Source organism: Gadus macrocephalus, chromosome 6 (genome assembly GCF_031168955.1).
Source record: "Gadus macrocephalus chromosome 6, ASM3116895v1".
NCBI classification, from domain to species: Eukaryota; Metazoa; Chordata; class Actinopteri; order Gadiformes; family Gadidae; genus Gadus; species Gadus macrocephalus.
In genome coordinates, this window is record NC_082387.1 from 18,578,327 (window position 1) to 18,604,522 (window position 26,196).

General features: G+C 44.6%; 1 protein-coding gene across 3 annotated transcripts in view; it reads right to left on the minus strand.

The window, feature by feature from the left end:
- ccser1 (coiled-coil serine-rich protein 1) overlaps positions 1-25,830 on the minus strand; it is a 72,008-nt gene extending 46,178 nt beyond the window's left edge. Inside the window, exons 1-7 of one of the 3 annotated variants that reach the window (XM_060054680.1) lie at positions 25,539-25,830; positions 22,639-23,677; positions 21,591-22,131; positions 19,119-19,303; positions 14,053-14,143; positions 11,661-11,766; positions 9,006-10,946 (exon numbers count right to left, since the gene is read on the minus strand). In XM_060054680.1, coding sequence (XP_059910663.1) covers positions 10,940-10,946; positions 11,661-11,766; positions 14,053-14,143; positions 19,119-19,303; positions 21,591-22,131; positions 22,639-23,652 — 1,944 coding nt within the window. In that variant the 5' untranslated portion in view covers positions 23,653-23,677; positions 25,539-25,830 and the 3' untranslated portion in view covers positions 9,006-10,939. Of the gene's footprint in view, positions 1-9,005; positions 10,947-11,660; positions 11,767-14,052; positions 14,144-19,118; positions 19,304-21,590; positions 22,132-22,638; positions 23,678-25,538 lie in introns of those variants that run through there. The other 2 variants (XM_060054679.1, XM_060054678.1) reach the window with 2 other exon arrangements.
- Positions 25,831-26,196: the final 366 nt, after the last annotated feature.

A 26,196-nucleotide genomic window follows, 5' to 3' on the forward strand; every position in this document is an offset into this window, starting at 1 on the left:
GCTCATTCCCAATGGATGCTGGCCCACTAAAGCTCATTCCCAATGGATGCTGGCCCACTAAAGCTCCTGGGATTGGTCCACAGTTGTTAACATGGAGGGTTAGTGCAGCTCTCATTCCAAAGAACTTCTCCCGGGCTATACGCGTTAGATCGGATTGATCCCCGCTCACGGTGGTCCGCAGCTTGGGTAGACGAGGCAAAAGAAACATCTTTAAAGTCTACATAAAACATTCATGGAAAGCATGTGTTGCTTGGGGAGGGCTTATATGGTGGAGGTGCCAAATAGTTTCACAGTCGGATGTTGAACGCACAGGATTGGTAGCACTGGTACTTCATTGTTGATTTTAGACCCATTATAATATCGGACCCAGCAGTTATACTAAGTTACAGCAGAACTGAAACCAAAAAACTAAAAAGGGAAGGAGTGGCACTTTGTTTCGTGTTTCATTGCGAAGATATTATGCCAAAGGAAACTCATTTTCATGAGTTGATGAAGCTTTCAAGAGGATTGTAATGAGTGAATTTGCACAGAGGGCAGTGTACTCGTCGTTGATCCGAACCCTTTACAGAATTATTTTTTGTCAACTAGTGGTGGCCGAGTTTGTTTTCGCTTGAGCAAATGAAGACTCAGATTTGAACTTTGTCTGTACAGTTTAGATTATTTATCTAAAGTCTGATTGTGTGAGACCCGGCCCATACAAAACACATCCAACATCGCTGCAAACAGCACAAAAGCCCATATAATAGGATGCTTTTTTTTAATGCTTTTCAAAAATCCCAGAGTTCATGTTTCCCCTCAATTCAAGCCCACTGCTCACTTCTATTTTCCCAGAGAAAGACCACAATTGTGTATGGCACCAATGAGCCAAAAACCTCTTTCTGTCAGAGATGTGACAGTTCACTTGAGAGGATTTTGGCACAGGAATAGTACCGTCTTTTGACTAATTATGGACCATCTGTTGCCTCATGCCAGGCTTCTCTGACCTCATTCTTCAATCATTTGCTTTGACCAGTGCCCCTTATTGGCTGGAAAATCATTTTAGACAGAAGCCATGTAAGAAAAACCTGTTTTATATGCTCAACCGAACAACCACCAATATTACCCTTTAAAAGCACGCTTTTTGTTTTGCCCATTTTGCTCTAAAGCACAGCCTTCGTCTCAGAAAGCCTCAAAACATTTTCCCTTGTCATTGTGGTTTCATGCACTGATCACAGCATATTTTACACCGTCCCTTGACCAGGGAACAAAGCTTGTGGCGTGATTCACCTGTTCAGTCTCTGGCTCAGCAGGTGTCTCTTTGATGCTTTTGTTGTTGTTGTTGTTGTTACACTGTCCCCTTCTCCCTCTCCCACCTTCTCTTTCTCTCTCTTTTCCATCGCCCCTCTCTCTTCCTAGCCCCCTCTCATTTGGTCTCCCTTTTCCCGTTCTCAGAGGAAACACAGCAGGCCACTTTCAAATCAAAATAGCAGGGCAACTCAGGGGAGTAACTCTGAACGCAAATGCACCATTAACCATAGCAGCTTCTCATTGTGCCAAAGAGATCCATTTAATATATGTGCCCTGTGTTGCATTCGTTTTTCCAGTTTTTGAGAAGTACGAAAGGCATTGCCAAACGGAAAATAAAGTATAATCTCTGGCAGAGAACTGTCCACTCAAGTAGTGAGTATTTATTTGTAGCACACTAGAAATTACCGCCCAGGGTACATTTCAGTCACTTTGAGAGTTTTGGGGCTTTCTACCGATAGTTCCATATTGGTCCGGAAAGTTTGATTGAATCAACTAACTTGTTCCACAGCCAATTTGAGGAGGCTTTATGTTAATATTTTATGTTAAAATCCAATGCCTAATGGTATTTTATGATAACCAGCTAATTTCAATGGCAACATGGTCAACAAGAAGGCAAAAGGATATACGTCCGCTGAGAGAAAAAGTGGAAATAGTTGTGAAGAGGTATAAATGAGACATAACCGTGAAATGAGATAAAGGATCCTTTAAATATTTCACAAGAAAGGTTTAAATGATTTAACAGTTTGTCTCTGCCTGGCGATTAAAATGTACTTGAAAAAATCGAACATTTCAAAATCAATCAAAGCTGGAGCGCAACAACAACCAAAGTCCTATTAAGGGCAGGGACACTTTCCTCTCATTTTGTACCCCTGCCACTTAAATACAGGAAGCCGCCTCATAATTGTCAGCCGCCTAATAAACTGATAGGCTGAAATAATATTTCCCTTCCCTTTACACAATTTTAAATCTTATTAGGCATATCTTTTTAAAACTTGGTTTGACTGTAGTGCCCTTGTTTTTATTTCTCGCTGCCAGCACCAGACATCCAATTATATCAAATAAATGATTACATTGTTATTCCAGTCGATTTATTATTTTGTTTATTAGTTTAATTTCTTTAACTACATTATTGTTGCCCTTTCTCTTTTGTTATTGTTATAAGAAAAGAGAAAGGACAATGATAATAATACAAAAAAATAACACAACATGACTTCATAGTTAAATTGAAATGAGCATTAACAATAAGAATGAGTTAAAAGCTATTTGATAAATGTTGATGCTTTCAGGATGTTGATTAAGGAGGTAATCAGCCGTCACTGTGGGGTCCTGGAGGGATCCTCACGTCCCAGCATGGTCTGGCAGTGTGGGATAGTTGAAGTCAACTTTGTATCTTACTTTATATTGACATTTTGGGACTATACAACGCCATTTGTATAATGGAGTTTGCCTCTGCTACCGAAATAAGTTGATGTTTCAGAAGCCGTCACCCAACCACTGTCGCCACTGCTTGTGCTGAACACCCAGTAAATGTCTGCCTGTTAATTTTTGATAGACGACTTTATCCTCTCTGCGACTGGCTGTAATTGGGGGTTGTAGAAATGAGTGTCCAATCAGGACAGTCGGAGACAAGTCGGGGAAGGTTTATTTGTGTGGCTCTTCATCACAATGAGCCTCCGAGGGCGGATTTGAATGCAGCTGTGAGGACGCCTCGACCACTGAAGAGCTGATAAACACAGCAGGCTCCAGAAGAGAATACACCCCATAGGCCAGTTTCAATGTCCTCGCTTTGAAGAACGATGTAATTCTGCGAATATTAACAGTGTGCCACGAGTGTTCTGCTGCACATTTTCAACATGAACGTAAGCTGCGCTTGACGCAGTGGAAGGGTAGCCACTCAAACCAAACATGGCGTCCAGAGACGGACCCAAACTTTGTTAAAGACAGACAACGTCCCTCTAACAATAGCCCTAAGCCAACATTAAGCCACCATGTTCCTTTTATGGGTGTTCCCAAAGGACCACTTAGGGAGAACATTAGACTACTCTGTTCCAAGTGTTTTCAGAGAAGAGAGTGCTTCACACAAAAACGCCTTTTCCCTGGAAACAGACCGGGAGTAGTGAGACGCATCACCGAGAAGGAGGAGGAGAGAGGACAAAGGGAAGATTGTCTGACCATTTACCTAATTAGCGCTAATCGATAGCATAATATCCTTCTTCTGACTAGTCAATTTCCCACTTTGCAGCAATCAAGACAAAAGGTTGAGAAAAAAAAAAGTAAAACCCTGGCCACAATTACCACCAAGCACGGCTCCAGTCCACATCCGCTCCATTCATGGAGGCACCAATTATGGAGTATGTGCTGTCCCGGGTGCCGAACGTACGTCCAGTTACCCTGGTATCAGGGTAATGTCTGTCCACGGTGCTGAATGTACCTCTAGTTACCCTGGTAACCAGAGCCACGGTAATGCCTGTCCATGGTGCTTAACGTACCTCTAGTTACCCTGGTACCGGGGGTAATGTCGGTCTTTGGTGTTGAACGGAGCTTGTTACCCTGGTACCAGGGTAATGCCTGTCCAGGGTGCTGAATGTACCTCTAGTTACCCTGGTAACCAGAGCCACGGTAATGCCTGTCCAGGGTGCTGAACTTACCTCTAGTTACCCTGGTACCAGGGTAATGCCTGTCCAGGGTGCTGAACTTACCTCTAGTTACCCTGGTACCCAGGCTAATGTCTGTTGATGGTGCTGATCCTACCTCTAGTTACCCTGGTACCCAGGCTAATGTCTGTTGATGGTGCTGATCCTACCTCTAGTTACCCTGGTACCCAGGCTAATGTCTGTTGATGGTGCTGATCCTACCTCTAGTTACCCTGGTACCCAGGCTAATGTCTGTTGATGGTGCTGATCCTACCTCTAGTTACCCTGGTACCCAGGCTAATGTCTGTTGATGGTGCTGATCCTACCTCTAGTTACCCTGGTACCCAGGCTAATGTCTGTTGATGGTGCTGATCCTACCTCTAGTTACCCTGGTACCCAGGCTAATGTCTGTTGATGGTGCTGATCCTACCTCTAGTTACCCTGGTACCCAGGCTAATGTATGTTGATGGTGCTGATCCTACCTCTAGTTACCCGGCTGGTACCCAGGCTAATGTCTGTTGATGGTGCTGATCCTACCTCTAGTTACCCTGGTACCCAGGCTAATGTCTGTTGATGGTGCTGATCCTACCTCTAGTTACCCTGGTACCCAGGCTAATGTCTGTTGATGGTGCTGATCCTACCTCTAGTTACCCTGGTAACCAGGCTAATGTATGTTGATGGTGCTGATCCTACCTCTAGTTACCCTGGTACCCAGGCTAATGTATGTTGATGGTGCTGATCCTACCTCTAGTTACCCTGGTACCCAGGCTAATGCCTGTTGATGGTGCTGATCCTACCTCTAGTTACCCTGGTACCCAGGCTAATGTCTGTTGATGGTGCTGATCCTACCTCTAGTTACCCTGGTACCCAGGCTAATGTCTGTTGATGGTGCTGATCCTACCTCTAGTTACCCTGGTACCCAGGCTAATGTCTGTTGATGGTGCTGATCCTACCTCTAGTTACCCTGGTACCCAGGCTAATGTCTGTTGATGGTGCTGATCCTACCTCTAGTTACCCTGGTACCCAGGCTAATGTATGTTGATGGTGCTGATCCTACCTCTAGTTACCCGGCTGGTACCCAGGCTAATGTATGTTGATGGTGCTGATCCTACCTCTAGTTACCCTGGTACCCAGGCTAATGCCTGTTGATGGTGCTGATCCTACCTCTAGTTACCCTGGTAACCAGAGCCAGGGTAATGTCTGTCCATGGGGCTGATCTATGCTGTCCCAGGTTAATATAACCACTCTGGAATAAGACACTGGCTCACTCCTGGTGGGTGGATAGTCATGTAAGAAGCGCCTGGCTTAAAAAGGAACAAAGATGACAACGCAAGGACGCTCTTGCACACTTTGCTTTACTTTCTTTCCCCCCTCTATTGTGTCCTTCAAATAATACCATAGTGTTCAACTTTGGTTCACTTCAGCTGCCTGAATCTCCTGCTTGCCTATGATTAAAAACAAACAAGATTTGCAAAAAAATAAATAAATTAGAGCTGTCAGTTAAATGCGTTATTAACGGCGTTAACGCAAACCAATTTTAACGGCGTTAAAAAAATTATCGCGCGATTAACGCAAATATTTTATTTGCTCACCAATCATCTCCATCTAGTGAGCTCTTCCGACAACAAAACTCAAACCAGTATAAATCTTATTATGCTCTATTAGAAAAAACACGGTCTCCAAGCCAAGTGGGTGTTGTACATGTGTTACTTCGACATGTGAAAGTCCCTGACCTATGTTCTGATTAGGGGCACTTTACAGACTATACGCAGCCTAGGCTCCAAGAGGGTACACCTTGAGATTGGTGACGCATGGATGCAGCTCTATACACTCAGTAGCTAGGGATTGAAAAAATAAGTCAGCCGTTCATCTATTGTTTACATTTATAGTGTGAGGACCAGGAAGTAGCTTTTAGAGAAATTAAATTTGGGCGCTTGAAGACCTGATTGACAAATAAATGTCTCCCCATGCATAACATGATAGGACAGAAATAATTTATATCTTATTCCGTCCTGATTACAAATAGATCAATGGTCCGTCTTCAATCATTTATTCATGGTATGTTTCAATACCAAATTAAATTAAATAACAAAATAGTAAAATCTAATATACAAAATATAATATGGGGTTTAACTAAAGTTTTTCTGTGAATCGAGAAAGAGGCAGAAACAAAAGACAAGGGACAAGGAAAGGAAACACAAAACAAGGGGGAGGGGGAGGAGGAGATGTAGGAAGGTAAAGACAGTTTAACACCGGAAGAGACAGACTGTCTGTTTCACTGAGTGTCCCCCCCTACACACAGTGACAGACTGGAACATCTGACTGTGTTTGACCGTCCTCCCATTGGACTACTACTCTCCTGCATAGTAATCGGAGGCCATAGAAGGAAGAAAGAAGGAACAGAGAGAAGGTAGCAGGATTGAAGGCGTACAGTGCAGAGAGCAACATAACCATAGCAACAGGCAAACTACTTCTCAAAATGTAATAATTTCCTCCGTGGGTATTTCTACGTGGGGGGAGCGGGAGAGGTCAGGGCTGTCACGGAAGACAGATATTGATATTCAACACATTCAGAGGATGGCCAGCGCAATAATGTCTTCAACCAGACTATGGAAATAGGACATTGCAACGGGACTAATGTGACTATTTCCATTATGCCCATGCAAACAGATTGTTTTTTGAGGGGGCCTGTCTACAGTCACACCAAATGTTAGCAATTTCTATTTTGGGGGGGCATTACAACAAGACATTGATTCATTATTAGTGTCTGAAAATGTAAATGCTTGAAATCCTTTGAGGGAAATGCCCTATGGGTGAGACCCTGCTGTAATAGGCCTGTCGTTTTTAATATCTGTTGCATCCATTCATATTAAATGAGTGAAACCATTCATATTGAATGAGCAATGCTAAGGCTCCACCTTTATCAAACAAAGTACTTAAAGCAATATTTATTTGTTACAATAAGTGTTGAAAATCTCTATTCTATCCCTGACATAGAAGGTCTGATCAGTCACATGGATCTCCAACTCCCTCCGCTCCACAATAAACAGCAACAAAGTTCTGGTATTTTTTTCCTGTTCCAAATCCGGTGAGAGAACTCATTAAAGAGGAGGTCCTCTCTGGGCTTTCGAGGGCGAGCAGCAGAATTCAGTGTTGACTGACAATGGCGGGAAAGGCAAAGCTCATTACAACGTTACACCTTTAACAAAAGGCAGGGCCTAGTATGCTAAGACAAATGCTAAGAAATGTGTCTTCTGTGAGTCGTGTGCCTACAACTCGCGCCGTCAACCTACGTTAACAAACAAGTCTGTCAGTTAACGATCTGCCCATCCAACAATTAACGGACAAAACGTTTTAAGAAAGGATCGTGCTAAAAATCCATGTATCTAAATAGTTAAGACCTTGTTCCGACCCGGGGGCTCTTGTAGTATCTGCTTTGGAGTCCGACAGGCGTTATGTCTCTCTCAGGTTTGTTCTGTGGATATTTTCCATCTTGTGAACACATCCTTTCTTGACCCACCACATAAAAAATGTATCCGTCACGGGGGCATGTCGGGATTCTTTCTGAGGCAGAAAGTACCGGTCTCCTCGGAGTGCATCTCCGTTTACCGTGAGAAAGCCATCTTCCTCGTCGCGTTCTAGCCTCGAGGCAACACCGGCGCTCCTCTTTAGACCCCCCCCCACCACCACCACCACCACCACCCCCACCCCCTTCCTCACCCGCGCCTCCCACTGTGGTACCATGAACTCTTCCCTGATGCTCCGTTGGTTGTCTCTGGCCTAATAGGAGAACCAGGTATCCATGGAGTAACAACGAGGCAGTCTGTGCAGCAGCAGGTGTCCCCTTCACAGGACTGGACTATTTTATTACCACTCTCTCCCTCCCTCCCTCCCTCTTCCCCTTCTCCCAGAGGTGATGTAGGGCACATATCGAACAGGAGGAGGGGGTGGAAAGAATGCGTTTAATGTAATGAGTTGGATGCATCAATGTGCTATGCTCCTATTTAAATGTATACGACCACTTTCCTGTACATTTTGCAGGTTACATTAAGCAGGTCAAAGCATTTTCTCTTGAACCTTGGCATGCAAAAGTGTTATATCTTACCCCCATGGTGAGTAAAAGCCTTATATTGAAATGCTTGTGAGAAATAAAACATGATGCTGGTAATCCAAAATGGGCACAGCTCCAGTGTTCACCGTTGCAATTATTGATTTTGTGAGCATAAAAGCACTTTTATTTATTGAACTCCTACAAATTCATGTTTGTTTTACTCAATAAAGCAGTGTTTCACTGAAACAAGTGTCATCCTATGAATATTTATATAAAATAATATTAAACACATTTAATGTCTCCCTAACTTTGTCCTTCCCTTTTCCTTCTCTGTCGTTCTCTCTTATCCCATCTCCAATCTTACTAATAAACTCATCCATCTATTGGTCCTCCACAAGTGTCCCATCAATGAAATGTCTCTAAATGTAGTCTGACCATTATATTGATATGCATATCTGAGCCTACATTATAGGCATTTAGGAATCAATGTTGGTTTATAGTAGTGTGTGTGTGTGTGTGTGTGTGTGTGTGTGTGTGTGTGTGTGCACAAACATGCGTGTGTGTGATTGTGCGACAGCAGATGATCAGTGCAGCCAGAGCCTGTCATACAGCGAGCTAAAACCTTTAGCTGATGCTGTGTGTGTGTTTGTGTGGACTAGCAAGTGTATAACCATATACGTGTGTGTGTTGGTGTTCATGTGTGTATGTTGGTGTTGTGCGAACTCGTAAGTGTATAAACTTGTATGTGTACGTGTACCATTGTGCACGTGCATGTGTATGTCTCCCGCGCGTGCCAAAAGAGAAGGAAGCTTGCCTTGCCTGCAGCAAATCGATGTCCCCTTGAGGGAATGAGAGAGACGGGGAGAGAGAGAACAACAAATAGAGAGAGGTAGAGATTAAGAGGGAGAGAGAGTCAGCAAGCCTTGGGCAAACACATTTTGCTCCTTTTTCCTCCCCGAAATCAGAGCTTTCCCCATCCCACTCTTTATCAATATTCTGTGCAGGAAACGGTGGCACAGAGCAGCAGACAAGCCAACTCGGAGCTTGGATTCCATGTACACCCGGTACTTTCACTAAGTGAGGCATCAAGTTGCTTTACTGCTTTTTTTTTGAGAGAAGTCAAAAAGTCAGGCCAACTGGATGCCTGACTTGACTCGAGGGTTGAGGGTGATCCTGCAAGCTTGCTCACTCATTCCTTGAACCCTAGTCCTCGGCACTCAACATAACTTGTTCACTTTAAGTAAGCCGTTAGATATAATTTTCACCTTCTACTCCGTAAGCCTGCTCCAACCAGGCCCTGGTAAATAAGTTAAAGCCCTGTAGGGAGCGCGGGATGTATTGGCCGTGACAGCTATCTGAGAGAGTAAGCTCTGATTGTCTCCTTAAATACCTTTACGCAACAACTATGTACCCAGTGAGCAGTTTGGACATCTGGTGTCCAAGGCTTTCCCTGCAGACGTTCATGGAAGTGACATTTTGATATCACTTGTCTGGGACAAGCAATACGAAGGAGGCTTTGTCCCAGCAGCCTAAATGTCTTTATAACCTTAACCCCGATTTTTGCAAAACCTCAACCCAGTTCAGTGTGCCGTGTCCGTGAATAGAAGACAATTTCATCTGAATAAAGGCTTGTTCTGGGAAGAGTTCAAAAGGCTTCTCAAAGTGCACTCAGCAGTTCCTATTTATTTGTGGTTTGGATTTGAGTGGAGCGCATCTCTGTCCATGTGTTCTTCATGTTGACTGTTGGCTTTCACAGGCAAGTTCAAGAGTCTCACAATTAATCCAAACAACACTCAACACTCAAAAACCAAGGACAATCATGCAATACATTTAACTGGGAAAGAAAGAAAGAAGACTGCATCCCTTCTTTTCATCAATAACTTCAAAAAGGTGCTTACTGGCTTAAATGGACTGGCGCATGAAAAGTGTATCTACTTTGTGCGATTCAGTATGTGTGTGTGCGTGTCTACGTTGTTTGGCCGTGTGGCGCTTCCTGATTTTGTGAATACCAGCTCTTGTCCTGAGCACTAGAGGTACTGGTAGGGAACCTTGTGGGGGTAAAAAGGACCTACACACATCAGCTCTACTGAGGTATTTAATTTCCGGTTCCACCATGCCAACGATGCCTTACCAGTCCCTGCAGAAAGATAATGTTTGCTCCCTGGTGTTTTTGTATTGTGTTTGTGTGTTATTTTTAGTCTGGTTTTCTGTTGTACCACGGTGTGACATGTTTTTATTACTGTTGCCATCTTGTCCAGGATGCTTTTGTGATAAATAGGTGCTTCTGGTTAAATAAATGAAATGTTGGATTCCAGCAAAGGTAATTACACCCAAATATCTCTCGGCTCGCTCCTATTTTTCGTTCAACATAAAATTCCCCGCCCCCCCTTAAATCCCCCATTCATCAATCAAATACCAAAGAGTGAAGAAAAAGGTGACTATTTCCAGCAACACCTCCCCACTGTTGAGAAACTTCGACACATAGGTTATTACGCCTGCATGTTGTGTGTGTACACAATGAAATCCTTCCAAATTAGTCACTTGTTTGTATTGGGAAGCGTAAGCACAACTTATTACCAATGGAAATAAATGAATAAAAAAATGCAGGTTCCGGTAATTACCTATGTCTGGGCTGGCAGTAACAAATATTTACCAATGTTCAAGTGCAAGAGTTTAATAGGATAACAATATTTTGGCGTCATAATCAGGATGGAAAGCATTCTCTCCGCTGATTCAGTAACCTTGGCTCCTTAGTAAATAACTCAAGTCTTGGCACTTCCAACTCAGGCCAGAGGGGGCCACCGTGCAAAAAAGTGAACCAGTGCAGCTTCAACACCTTCTTAGGGGCAAGGGGTTTGGATCCAGAGGTAGTAGCACAGCAATAGCCAGGCCATTAACCCAGATAGCTCTCTCTGGCTCTCGTCTCCATCCAGACGATGCTCGCCTCTGTGTCTTTTGTCCATTAGCCCTAAAAGCTGCCGTGAACACGCAGCCTTATTATAATGGTGCGCTGTACGTGTACGATTTAATGAACAAATAGCATGCTCTTTACATTATGAAAAAGGCGCGCATAAAAACATCAGTCCATCTGGAGCAATTAACATTTTGTCAGACTAACCGTGGGCTGGGACTTATGCCAACGGCGCAGAGACAGAGGACTATGGCATCCAACACAGAGTAGCACACATACCGAAAAACACTGACTATAAGAACTTGTCTTAAATGTCTCAGTCTGGAGGTGAGAGAACCTGGGGCCCTAAACAGAACCACAGTTCACAACATCAAATGACCCAGATGAACATCCTACTTTGTGTGTGTGTGTGTTCTTGTGTGTGTGTGTATTTGTTACTCGGCATTGTTCGCTCACTATATCCGAGCAGCATAACAGCAGATGAGATCTAGGCAACGCAACACAAGCTGTTAGCGGTAGTTGCCAAGGCCAGATTTTAAGTAAATTGCTTAAATGTAACAACACAAAACAATAGACAGTACTGATATTCTACCACCAAGTATCATGATACTTATAATAAACCTATTATTATAGGTTTACTCTGATATAACTACTGTATTAATTGTTTTTTGCATTTCTTTAAGAAGTGGCGATATGACAAATCTCTGTGTGTGTGTGTGTGTGTGTGTGTGTGTGTGTGTGTGTGTGTGTGTGTGTGTGTGTGTGTGTGTGTGTGTACCTGTGGAAGCTCTCTCTCCCTTGGGGGCGTTCTGCGGGCCCCTCTATGGGGGAGGGCAGCAGGTTCAGACACGAGGCGAGGGACTGGCTCGAGTCCTCCCTGGAAACTGAACGCACACAAACACAATAACATAGATGCACACACAGACAGACACAAACACACACACAAACACACTTATCAGTACATTTATCATAGGCGTGAAAGCATACAGATCCACAGATCCAAATATAGTAGCTTTGCTCCATTACCGTTGGTCCCTCTCTACGAAATCAATCATACTGCGATGGCCGCTCGCATCAAGCAGCCTATTAGACTCAACGGTGGATTATCCTTTTTGGGGGGACTATAATAGCGAGTCCCTTGGCGCTCCTAAACCATAATTGGTCCATTTTTTAATTGCAGTCCGGGTTGACCCGAGCCGGAGCATCTGGACGGGGTTGACGACGGGGCTGGGATGGGGCCGATCCTCCAGCCAGTGTTAAAACCCCTCTGCTCGCGCCGAGTGATGCTAAAGGGCAGGAGTCACAGCTGGAATTGGAAACGCCGGAGCCCAGGAGTCCAGGGTGCCGCCGGCCATAAATTGCCATGAAACTGCCAGATTTTTTAATAAAGGCTACAACTAGCCACCTGAGGGGAGTACGAGGATGGGTGCCATTCAGAGAGCGAGTAGGGACGTGCAAGTGCATTGTGTTATTTTGTGTATGTACATGTTCAAAGGGATGGTGCAGGTGTTGGGGACAGTGGAGGTGTGTAATAAGTGTGTCAGTGTGTGTGTGCTCTCTTGCATTTCTCCCACCTTTTTATCCACGTGGTAAAATACACATGCAAATAGCCCCTTTGCGTGTGTGTAAAGAGCGATGATGGTGCTGATGTCGGTCGGTGCGGAGGTGGATTGTAATAAGGTGTGTGTGCGAGAGAGCGATGATGTTAGTGGTGGTGGTGGTAGCAGAGGGGGGTTTATTAAGTGCGTCAGTGTGTGTGTGTGTGTGTGTGGACGCTCTCTTATACTTCGCCCACCTTTTTATCCACATGGTCAAATACGCGTGCATATTGCCCCTTTGCGTGTTTTTCCGAGTGAGGGCTGTGCGAGCCGCCTCGGGTTCTGTTTGACCCAAAGCGCGTCTCTCCGACTCTAAATCTTAATTTGAATGAATAATTTCATGCTGCAGACGGTTACTCCACTGTCTCAAAGCACACAGGCTTAGTCACTTGACTTTATGAAAACAATTTATCAAACCTTTAATTTCATGCTACGGCCTTCAGAACCATTAAGTCTGAATAAAGAAATAACGGGGCATGCAAAGGAAAGGCTGCGAATAACCACGGAGCCATGTATGTGTGCATGTGTGTCTGTCGTGCCTCTGTATGCATGTGCGTTGGTCATGTGTGAGAACGAGGGACTATGTACTGTATGTGTCAACCATCTACTCTTATCATGTTGATGTGCAGTGTTTGTTTACTTTCCATTTTGCCCAGAGCAAAAAAAATATTAGGATGAAGGCAGTTACTGTTCTGCTCATTTAAAATATCCTGACAAGCAATCTTTATTTAATTGTCTTGGACTTCATATTAAAATGCATTTGGTACTCAACTAATATGTATAATCTTGAACATAGCCTGCATCCGATTTACAGATGGAGTCCCCGGGCTACAATCTGGCACGTTTACGTGTACTGCTGTTCATGTTCATCAATGTGCATTGTCCTGAAATCTTTTACACAGAAACTGACCTAAAGCCTGGATCAGAGTCAGAATCTAAAAAATACCCTGCATCTCCCAATTAAGTCAAACACAATAAAGAGTGTTGCATGAAAACCAGTTTACTTAAAACATTTAAAGTACACACATTTTAAATCACATTTAACCCATGTTACTGGGAGGAATACAGTTTGCAGTTCTTCATGAACAGATGGTGTTGACTTTGGTTTTGGAATTGACTGATTTGAGACTTACCCCCGAAATACATGTATAACTTAGACAAAAACATAAAGAACACACAAGAACAAGATTTGTTGGTAGAACCTTGAAACGCTTTTTGAAATGTGAAGGGCGTCAGAAGTGAGCGGATAAAAAGCCCAAGCGACAACAAAATAACAGATTTAGAGCAAAGCTGCGCCAATAAAAGCATGTGGCAGGTGCCGACTTACAGCCGTCAAGTGAGAGAATGCAGCTGTTGAATCTGTCAGTTTATTGAGAGAAAAGACACATAAGGGCAAAGCAACAGGAAGGTAGGCCTGGCATGAGTTTTAGGAGGAAGAAGGGCAACCAGGAAGAGAATAAGTAGTGTTTTTACCAGAGGAACCAGCAGGAGTATGGCATACCCAAAGGCAAGGAAAAAGATGCAAGAACAGGTGAGTGTTTCTGTCAAAAGAAATAAAGCTTGTGTAGTTACCATGGCGATGGCGCTGATCGTCAGAGAGGTCTAGATCCAACATCAGATCATCTTCGTCCAACTCTGAGGAGCCCATGTTGTTCAGCATATCCTGGGGGAGGGAGAGACGTCCATTGTGAAAATTTGTAAACAGAAAATAACGAAATTCTGATCATTATCAATCACATGTAGGGGATATTCTTTTGGGACATATTGCGAGGGTTCTTGTTTCAGTCTACTTTTATGAAATGCTGCACCTTATCCAGTCCATGAAAACTTATTAGCATTTTAGAAATGCTTACCAATTAGTTTTTAAGATCCAAGCTCATTTATTAAAAAGGATCATCATTATTTGCATAATACTTTGATTTTGCTTGTCAAGAATATTATTTTTTTGATTAACATTTTATTGTGACCTCTACTCGGATCATCCAAAAACAATAATATTATTAGAACAAATTAAACAGTTACAAGTTTGGAAGTTTGTATTATTATATTTTCATTGCAAGGGTTGGATATTTGTGGCATTTTAATGGGATTGTTATGTGATGCTCTCGGATAGCAGCCATAGCAGGTGTATTGTACCCACATACAATACTATATGGAAAAATAGACGCATTAATTCCACCCCCTTTAATAGGGTATACGGAAAGAAAATGTGGAACAAATCAAACAAAAGGTTCACAAGGAGAGAGAAGTCCCGAGTTCTAGTCTACATTTCTATTATGAAGTGCCATTTTAATGTGCCTATAACTTGTTGAGATTATAGATCATGGTATTGTTCTGCTACTTGCAGAATGAACTACTAATACATTAACTGCTCTATAGCTATGGGGCTGGAATTTAGTAAATGACACTCAACCATTTCATGCACAACCATCCCATCTGTACTATTCATCTTTCCAGGATATCCAGGCCATTTAGGCAGAATTTACATACCCTTGCCTAAAAAACGTTGATGGATATTCAGAAAATAATTGCATGTCGTAAAACTGGGATTGTGGCGCAGTTAATGTTTGGAATGGCAGGACTGCCCTCTAGTGGTTGCAAAGAATGAAACGTCCATATGACAAAGATAGTAATGCAGCCAAATACATTTTATGAGACACTTACATTTGCTCTAATCACTCAAGTTTTCAATGAGAAACCTAATTTGGAAAGGCAGAATTTGTTGAAAAAAATAAATTTTGATATTAATTAAGGAAGTTTTTATGAACAGCTTTAACAAGAAATAAATACACAAGGTCAGTAATTAGAATCATGAGGCTTAGACAGAATAAATTGAGTATTTTTAGAGGCTTGACTGAATATGCATATATTCTGCGAATACACGCAGTTGGCCAATTATGATTAAACATAGTTTACAGATCAAATATTCTAGTGGCCTCATATCAGACCAGAAGTGGTAAGGAGTACCTATTTCATAGCACATATTCTACAAAGAATTCTACAAAATTCTGCAGCTGGTGGAGGAACATTCACGTTCGAACCTCAGATTGATATCCATGTGTTGGAGCACTAGACCTTAGCATCATATCAAACTATTAAATCATACATCGTGATGTGATGTGATGTGAGGCATGCGTATGTGTATGCGTGTGTGCTTAATCAATAATGTTCCCCAAACACCTAATGAAATGATTTTCATGGCAATATCTTGAAAAATCTCCATATAATAAATTTGTACATGCCGCCATGCTATACTGTGTATGAAAGAGCAATATTGGATTATTGCGACAGGAGCAAATATGGAAAAAAGATTCAAACACATCGCAGGGGTAATTCAATTGAACACAGGGCTTATATTTGCATCATTAGAGCTAATAGCTACAAGGTATTGGAAAAGCCATGAAGACCATATTATTCCACTGCAAGACTTTATTTGGAGCTAAATTACCTATTTTAATGGGTGCCTAGAGCCACGAGACTTTTTTAAAAGAGGCTTTTAAAATCCAGAGGTGCCAGCTGTTTAACCTCGCATGTACATTTCGTGGGAGAGTAATCCTCATGTCCGTACGTATTTTATGCACATTAGAATTTATATATTATGAGATCATAGGGATTTTGGCACTCGTTACGAGGGGACGCCGTGTCGTTACAGACGGCCAGGCTGACACCCAAACCCAGAGAGGAGAGAAGGCGGGTAGCCGACGGAGGGGTGACTCATCCAAAGCTATTAAGAGCTATCGATGAAAATGACATACGTTTTCTGCGTAAATCACTTTTATTTTCCATGCCTCCGGGCTTCGGGGTCACATGGATCCAGCGAGCGGCGTCAGCGGGAAAGAAACCATGTTCGAGGACCTGTGGTACCGCAGTAGTTCACAAGTATGAGCATGTATTGGCCTGGGGGAAATACTACTAATTAAATGGAACATCCATTGGGAAGTTGTATTATCCGCTTCCACAAAAGTGTGCAAGTTCTCATTTCTCATTTCACACGTATTTTGGAATTGCAAGCTAAACGGGTTATTTCGGATGATCCGTCTTTCGTCTATCAACTACTGATCATAATACATGGATGATGTATCACTGAAGATGTTGAAGTGCATCAGTAGATGTATTTCACAACTGATGAATGGAAGCAACGCTATTGAAACCAAGGCCTGGTTGACGGATGGTGACAGACATATCATACAGGTAGGGAATGTATGAGAGACTGCTTGTGACATTTTTGAATAGATTCATCCAAGAATATGCCTTTTGTGAGGTGCAGACGTGTTGACAATTGTTTATGGATAAAATATACAATCCTTACAGACAGGTTTATACCAGCTGCTCTCCTTTTAGTCGCAAAGGGTTCGAATGAGCAACCCAAACAATAATATTACAGATGATCAATATTAAGATGAGAATGCAAGGTAGCAGTGATAACGGCTACAAACAACATTGTATGTGTACGCAGTCTGTATTGAATATGTACTGCTCAAAACTTTAAGCATTTAAAAGCACTAGCCAGAATTCCCCCCCTTCATTCCCTCAAACAGACAACCCCAGTCCAGGAGGAATCTGTTTCTGATGATCAAACCATACTTTTTGGATTCCTCCACTAAATGTAAAAAGTGTTTTGAATGGAGGCAGCTGCTTCCCTGATCACAGGTGGAGGAGAGGAGAGTGTGTAGGCTAAGAAATTATCTTGGTCCACCACAACCCTGGACGAATGCTGTTTTTTAAAGACTCAGCAAGAAGCCCCAGGATGTGGAGAAGCCCTCACAGGAACCTCGCCTCACCCTCACAGGCCTGACTGTGCAGGTTGAGAGAACCAAGCCAAACCGGTGGTGCTCAGCCCCCATCTGAGCTCCCCATTCATTTTCTATATCCCTGTCCCACAAAAATATAAATAAATAAATAAACAAACAAACAAACAAACAGGGAGGCAAAAGTGCTGACCAAGGAACACACATGCATCCTGGGGAGCAACTTGGAGGTACTATACATAAGAAGAAGACATCAGCAGTCGCTCAAGGTTGTTTAGACGGAGTAATGCTGGTCGGAAGAGTTCCCGCCTGCACAACACTGATAAATGATCTCCTTCCACTTTAAGTTATTCCCTTAACTTTTGTGATTATGACTTGTGAATTACATGAGGCCGTATCGAGTCTGGGGGTTTGTTCCACCCCCACACACACACACACGTTTGTTAAACACCTTAAATATAATGCATAATTTATAAACTGCACTGTGCAGTGCAGTTTATGCTCACTCTGTCGATACAAGCTAAACTACTACTTAGCTCCTGCTACACACAAGATAGAGGTCCATTGTGTAGAATTTAGCGGCATCTAGTGGAACAATCATTGCCAAATTGGAATATGATACTCTAAAATGTAATTCTTTTTATTTATTTGTTTTTATTTTGCATTTTCCTGCTTTATTATAGAGTGAGATAGGCAGAAGGGTATGGGAGATATGGGAGGTATAGGCTTCATGGTACACGCTCTATCTGGTGAGCCACCGGAGTGCCCTAAAGTTTTAGGTCTTATTAGTGTAAGAAAAAACAGTGAAAATAAGAATCTTTGTCGGCCTTAGAATAGAATGAGCCGAAAAGGTTAATAGGCCGTTACCTCCACCATCTATTACAACAAATACAATCATCATGGTGACTTTGTCTCTAAAGCCATCAAAAATCGACCTTGGTGCCAAATCAATGTTGAATTTTTGCAAAAAAAGAAATACCTGCTACAAGCACCTTACACAATACCAGCCAGTACAGGCCAATTTAGCCCTTGGAAAGGGAGGGTAGAGGCTGGGGGATATTCATTTGGGGCAACCTCACCGATAGTGACTTTTTTTTTTTTTTACACATTGGACCACTAAGGCAGAAAAGAAAATCATTCGTTTAGCCATGCCCTTGGGGCCCAGATTTATTGTGACATTTCCTGTAAAGCGGTGTATTAGAGATTTAAAAAACGGCTAGCTTTCTTAACTCGTCGAAAATGACTTGTTGCACTTCTTCTCTAAAGTTTCTAAACGTACTGGCAGGAAGGTATTGTTGGGACAAAATGCACAGAGGAATTGAAAAGACCACATGATTGAGATGTCTTGGTTTGGAAGGCAGAGAGAGCAGAGCTACGATGCTCTGCGGGGATGGATGACAGCTCCTAGTCAGCCTGGGTAGGCCTGTGAGTCCCCAGGAGAAGCTGAGAGGGAGGCCTGGACTCCGGACAGCACTGCTTGGATTGATGTATTTATATACTAGGGACAAGTGTCGTGAATTTGCTTTGGCTAAAAACACTGTGATGCATACATCAGATGACTGTTTCAGACTTATCTATGTTTTTGTAGGTCTCTATTCAAATAAAACCTAAATAATATATATAGGTGGTAGTTATCGGAATCAGTTACAAGGGTTTGAGTTTTGTATGGATGGGATTAATGTAAAGCGGAAAGCCTTAGTGCAGGATAACCAGGCCTGCTGCCTATATGAAATAATGATTGACATTTGGTTTGTAATTTTTGTTTTGCCACAAAGAAACAGGTTTTTGGTCGGGAACAACCAACTCACCAAATACTCTCGCTTTCATTTTCGCTTGCATTCTCATTCACACACACACACACACACACACGCACAAGCACACTTAACCTACCAGGCTGCCCAGTTTGGACGAGGAGGAGTTGTTCCTGTGCTTGATGAGACCGAAGCCCTCGATGCCATGCACGTCACCGTGGTTGCCTTGGATACGGGGTCCACCAGCCCCTTCGGAGGAGGAGCGCAGCCGTCTCTCCATCCTCATAACGCCGTGATAGGGGCTCACACTGCTGCACATGGAGGCTGCCCAGGAGAGAGGAGAGAGGGGTGGAGTCAGAGCACAAGGTGGGGTTCGCGCTCCACAAGCCCATTTGGGATCCAGCCCCTGTATTTCTCCTTACCAAATCGGTCCTCATGCTAATCATTTTTGACATATCTGTCCTTATTTAGGCTCATGAATGGGTTCTTTGAATCTATTGTAAAACAATAGATTCAATTCTCTTACTTTGTACGGGCTGTCTACTGTCTACATACAGTGCCCGGAGCAGGAAGCATAAGAACATGACTACAAAAATAACAACGAGAAGGAGAAGAAGCATAGAGTTTATTTGATGAAGAATTTCACAGAGCAATATCCAAAACATGCACTGAATCCGGATATCCCTACCGATCCTTCTACCAATCTCACCAACATTCCAGTCGTTTCTTCGTGTGATGCGAACACATAGAACAAGGTTTGTCCCTCGACCTGATTGCTGTCTGTTATAATACGTACCATTGAGTTTCATATTATATTGCTTAGCAACCATTGAATCCTTACACAAACATTAACATGAATATAAATTCCTCCCCCGGCAACAAAAGTACATTCTCAATACTGATAAAGAGCATCTATTGGCCCTCCTTGGTACTCCGTGGCCATTTTTCCCCAAGAACCCGCCCTCACACAGCCAAGCCTGGGCAGAGGTTCCTAACCCTTGGTTCAAAGCGACCTTGAGCTGCAGAGAATTGTTCTGGGCCAATTGGAATGAGCGCTAGGTTTGGTACCATGCAACCTTTGTCCGCCGCCAAGAATATCGGACCACATCACAGCAGCATCCCCATGGAGTAGTGAACAGCCAGCGAGTTCAGTCCTTCTGTGTGTGGGTGGATATGCATGCAAGGCATGCCCATGTGTGTCTGTGTGCATGCAAGTGTGTGCGTGTGTTGAAAAAAGCATAAAGAAGGCCAACCGGGGCAGTCATTACATGGATAAAAGGCTGTCCATTCTGCACCACTATTAATAGCACATCGTTTCACGGGGAGAGGAGCAGAGGCCGTGACAGTGCAGTAACAATCACAACTTGCCCTGCCGACCCCTCTGTTAATGAGAGAGTATGTAGGAGACTCCATGGGAGAGAGCTTTTATATGATATTCTATCTGTGATTATGATTTCCATTTCCTATCTCTTCCGGCATTTAAAAAAAACGAAAAGTTCACCACCCTACGTCATCCATGCGCAGTTCAAACTCAATATGGATTAGTCATCTCAACAGCTCAATACAAATAAATTGTGTACGACTCCTTCTGGTTTGTTAGCACCACTGCAATGGTCCAATACACAACAATAACTACCCCGTGATTGAGAATTGTACGCACAGTTCCTTATTTAGACAATCAATGACAGAAAACAAAACCAACCACCACATCGCGGTTCCCTTTCCACGATGGGTTTCTTAAACAGTTTAGCGATATCAAAAACAAGTTTAATCTGGAGAGGGGAAACCAGGGCGAGACCTAACTGGCATCGTCGATGGACACTGGGAACCTGAGGAGAAGATCATTTCCAACACCATTGCTTGCTGTGTTTGACAGCTTCACTGCTATGAAAAACTTTTTTAGCCGTAGCCTTGGGGTTTCTGATTTATTCTGAAAGTACCAAATCCAATTTGATACCCGGGGCACCGCTGAGAAATAACGTTAGAGCTTTTCAAGAGAAACACGAGCGTGACATTAACAAATCTCCGGCGTCCGACACAGGATGGAATCACACAGTTTAGAAACACCCCTAAAGCACTGCTTTTAATCTATTAAAGTAATAGTCATTATGATAATTGTCGTTGAGTATTTATTTTGACGTGTGCCACTGGTGTACTCTAAACACCGGGGGTAAAATGGAGGCTGAATTAGTTATGACGGACACAATGAATAGTAGAACGATTTGTGATGTGTTCTGAGATACCAGTGTGTGAACTAGCATCTTTTGTACAGCCTATGAGGGAGTTTTGTCTCCAAGAGAAGGTAGGTAGGTAGGTAGGTAGGGGGGTGTGTGTGTGTGTGTGTGTGTGTGTGTGTGTGTGTGTGTGTGTGTGTGTGTGTGTGTGTGTGTGTGTGTGTGTGTGTGTGTGTGTGTGTGTGTGTGTGTGTGTGTGTGTGTGTGTGTGTGTGTGTAAGAAATGGATACCACTCGTATGCGGGTGGTTGAGAAAGTGTGTATTTATGTAGGTGGTTGTGAGTCAGGGTTAATCTGTGTATGTGTGGGCGTGCGTGTCCACGTGCTTGTCTCGATGCGTGTGCAAACAGGTGCCGTGGTCGTGCGTGTGCGCTGACCTGCGTGGGGCTTTCGGAGTTGCGAGGGCCTGTGCTCCTGATGACCGCAGCAGTGGCCCCTACCCACTTCTTGCACCGAAACTGCGTTCCTGCCACTCCTCTCCGTGGGCTCCGGGTTCGGGCGCCAGCCCTCGCTGCGCACCACACAGGCCTCACTCTCGCTCGTCGTCTCCGTCTGGTAGCCACACTTCCTGTCTTCCGCTGACCCTTTCCTGTCCCTCTGGTACAACGTCCTCTTCTCCTGCACTCCTTCCGCCCTCTGCTCGTCCTGCACATTCTTCACCCCCACCGGTGATTGTTGTTGTTGCTGCTGCAGCTGCTGCTGCTGCTCTGGGGCTGGCGGTGTTGGCGGTGTTGGCGGTGGTGGCGGTGGTGGTGACGGTGGTGGTGACGGTGGCGACGGTGGCGACGGAAGGGGAAGGCAGGGTACAGCCGTCTCTGGATCTGACTGGGAGACGGCAGTGTCATAGTCGGTGGGGTTGGGGGTGCTGGTGTCTTGGAGAGGCTGGTCTGCGCAGGACTGGGCCGGTGTGGAAAACTCCTAGAAAGAAAAGACAGACATTATCATCTATAAATGTATCAGAAAATGCTAAATACATAATCAAATGTGTTTATGTTTGTGGTTAATCTAAGCAAGCTTTATGATGTACAATGTTTACAATCCACAACTCTACCTTGCACATAAGGGAGAGCATTATTTATTTTCAATTGCTCATCATTCAGCCTTCATTCTCATAGCTGTCAACTAAAAGGTGAGTGAGCAATGGGTTTGACTTTTTGAGTCTATTTTATACACTGAATGTATAATAAATATTTCCATTTGCAGTCCGGAGGGCTCCAGTACACCACATTGCCCTCCTTATAACACATTTGCTCACCTGATCCAGATAATCCATTAAGGATTATAATCAAAATCAGGTCTGTAAGAGTGCTAGGGTGGAAGGAGGACAACTGTTGGACAGGACTTCTCTCAGTGGAATGTGTTCCAAACCTGGATGGATCGATGACGTGCTCCCAAAGGAATACAAGAGGGACCAGAGCCCTTTACCTGGGAGGTAGGGTCCAGCTGGCTGAGGCTATCGACTAGGAGAGCAGGATCAGCGGGAGCGGGGTCAGTCTCCTCCCCGGGGAGAGAGGGAGGTCCGGGGCCTTCAGCAGACGCAGGGCTGGGTGCAGGGAGCGCCTCCACCTCCGATACGGAGTCCTCCGTGTTGGGGATGAATTCCGAAGGGGTAACAGCGGTGGTCCGGTCCTCCGACATCATGGGCGACTGGAGTGAGCTGTCGGGCCCGGCGCCCAGCAGATCGCCGGGGCAGGACCCCGGGGTGAGTCCACCGGTGGGAACAGCAGCCGCGGTGGATCCGGCGGGCTCCAGGGTCACCTCTGGAGGCCTGCTGGGGTCTGAGGTGCGAGACAAGCGGTGGTTTGCCGAGAAGGATTTGGGCAGCAGCTGCTTCTTCTGCCGCGTCGAACGCCTGTTGTTGTTGTTGCTGCTTGCCTTGCTGTAGTCGTCAAGGTAACCGGAATCGTCCCCCTCGTTGGTCCCCGAGCTGCTGATGCAGTTTGTGAACACGTTGCGATTGGTCGAGGAGGACGAGGAAGAGGCCTTGTCAAAATCCTCGGTCAGAGAGCGCGTGATCTTTTTCTGCTTGTGGCTGCCGAACCCAAAGTGGTGTCGCGACTTGGTGCGCCCGCCGCCGTCGGCCGACGCCGACGGCGACAGAACGGCGGTCGGCGCCGTCGTCTGCCGGGTGTCCCCGTTGGCGTCCGTGCCCCCTTGCGTCGTCAGCGGAGGGGTGAGGTTGAGGTTTGGCGGCTGCACCCGTGGCTCGCTGTGGCGCTTGGAGGCAAAGCTGAGCGACGGCGCCCGGAACAGGCTCCGCCGTTTGCCCGTGCTGCCGGAGCTGGAGTTGGTGCTGGAGGGGGAGGAAGTGTGGACGCCATTCCCGACGCCGCCCGATGAGGGGGAGGACGGGAGGGAGTCCTGCTTCTTGCTGCTGCTGCGGCGGAAGATGGGCAGGCGGGAGACGAGCGTGGAGCGACGCGGCGCCGACTCCCCCATCTAAGAGCTGCGGAACGTTGGCACCCTTGTGAGACAAGAGGGCAATAAAAAAAGTTTAGAAAGGCAAGTGTTAACAGGCTGAGCTATTATTAATGCTCAATGATGGGTATTCAAACTTATCGTCATTCCATTTTTTCTTTCTTTTCATAGAATTTGATGCAAAAAAACAATAGTCAACTTGTATATGAAACTAGGACAAATCTGGTGTTGGAGGCCGGTTGCGGGGGGGTTGATTAAACTAGCAGTATTCTTTGCACACAGCTGTTTCTAAGGCATGGCTGTCATATAGTACCAGTCAGATAATCTAGATCAGTGAGGAAAAGGTCAACGCCAAAATAAACAAGATCAAAAGAAAAGCACGGAAAGGGACACAGTGCCAGGCTGGTAAGACGATCAGGATAATGTTTGAGCCTTGATGACTGTACTGCATCAGCTTAATGAGGCCTGGCAACCTCTTGACATGAGGCTGGATCACTTGAGTATCTGGCAGATCTCAGCTAGGCTAAGCAGTAGCTCAGTTCTAGCCACTACCATCATCTGAATGACAGCAAAAATTGTTATTCGGGACTGGGGGAGTCAACTGTCACTCATTAGGTTTTCTCAATAAGCGAACTGTAGGCTAAACAAACATTCTGTATTTCTCGTTCTGCGTAGACTACCAAGACACTTGTTTCTTGTGAGCACATGTGCACGCACACTGCAGACTAAACAGATGACTAAACAGAAGGTGTGCCTGGGGAATAATCAAATGGGTGTTTCTCCTTAAGGACTGGTTTTGCGCTTTGTCTGATTATATTCCCTGTTCTTATTTTACACATGGATTCATGCAGTACAACTCTCAGAACAGACAACCTAATGACCCCCACGCTGAAGGCTTTTGGAAAAGACTTGTCTCCTACAAAAGACGGACACAGATCTGGTCTTTGTTGCTTTATTTTATTCATAGTCATAACCCCCCACTTGCTCCAACAGACCGTGAATGATAACCTTGTTATATAACCACATATTCACCCAACTGTCAACACCAGCAAAACAAGTAATCTGTATTCTACCTTCACCCTATATCGGCTAAAACCTACCGTTTGGAATTAGGCTGATTGAGCCAAGTATAATATCTATTTACTTTTTTATCTTTACTGTATTGAGCAAGTCTATGACCGTTTTTCTTTACCATAGTCCCAAGAACACAAGAACGGCTCGAATCCCCATGTATCAACACCGAAAGAGAACTGTTTTCCTTTTAACTATTATCAAGCATCTAGATATTTGCAAGTATCCCATGGGACCTTCTCAGGTACCTCCCCCAAGTGTACGCGTAGCCCAGGTTAGGACCCCTTGTTTAGGGATCCAGGTGGCCTTGGCGGGACGCCTAGTTGTGGGGATGACTAGGTGATGGGTGCCTGCATGGGGACTATACAGCCGGGGATGGGTGCCTGGTGATGGGGACTATACAGCCGGGGATGGGTGCCTGGTGGTGGAGACTACACAGCCGGTGATGGGTGCCTGGTGGTGGGGACTACACAGCCGGTGATGGGTGCCTGGTGATGGGGACTACACAGCCGGTGATGGGTGCCTGGTGATGGGGACTACACAGTCGATGCAGCACTGGGAGCACAGAACCAGGCGAGCTGTCAAACCGAAATGTCAACAACGCTAGCCGACCTTCCGGGCTCGATGTGCAGTTTTATCACCTACATGATAAAGCTTCACCAATTGCCACGGAGAGGTTTAGCAAGCAAGAAGCATTTACGATGGATAAACTCATTTGACTGTTGAGGGAATAACAACTCAAAAGGTCGCGGGGAAACAACATGAGACAACCCGTAGCTACAGTTCAGTCGGTTTGGCTAACCAGGCGTGAGTAACGCAGTGCAAGATGAGCCTACCTTCGGCGGAATTCCAGTATAATTAAACTAGGCCGCTCCACCAACAAACTGGTATTTTATCTCGTACAAAACACTCCAACCGGCAGAGCATGCTATCAAGAAATCCAACATGAAGAACAATTTCAATTCCTTGAAAAAATAGCACCTTGCGCCGACAGCGATATTACTCGCCAGTGACGTGGAATGTCTTTTCCTCCTTCTCTTCTTCCGTGTTTGCAACGCAAAAAGGGGCACGAGCGTTTACGTTGTGACGTCTTCCACCGCTCTCCTCCTTCCCAGCCCCACCCACCGTTCCTGAGCAGGTGGATGGCCAGAGCCAATCCCTTGTCATCTTCTGTCGTGTCACACCTGACGCATATCGCTCACACATTATAGAGACGTCCAACAAATCAGGCTGAATTGACAGCAGAATCGTTTTCCCGGAGATGATGTTCGCACGTGGCATTCGTGTATTTATTTCTGTCGATTAATGTAAATCGAAAATCCCATGTGAATCTATATATTTGTTAAAAACATTTTAGTTAGATTTAAGCACGATATGTCAGTTTAGAAGACATCAGGTAATTAACTAGAATCAGATCAGATCATCATTCCTCTTCATCCCCTATGGGACATAAGCCTTCACTGACCACTCTCCATTGCATTCGGTCCATGGCAG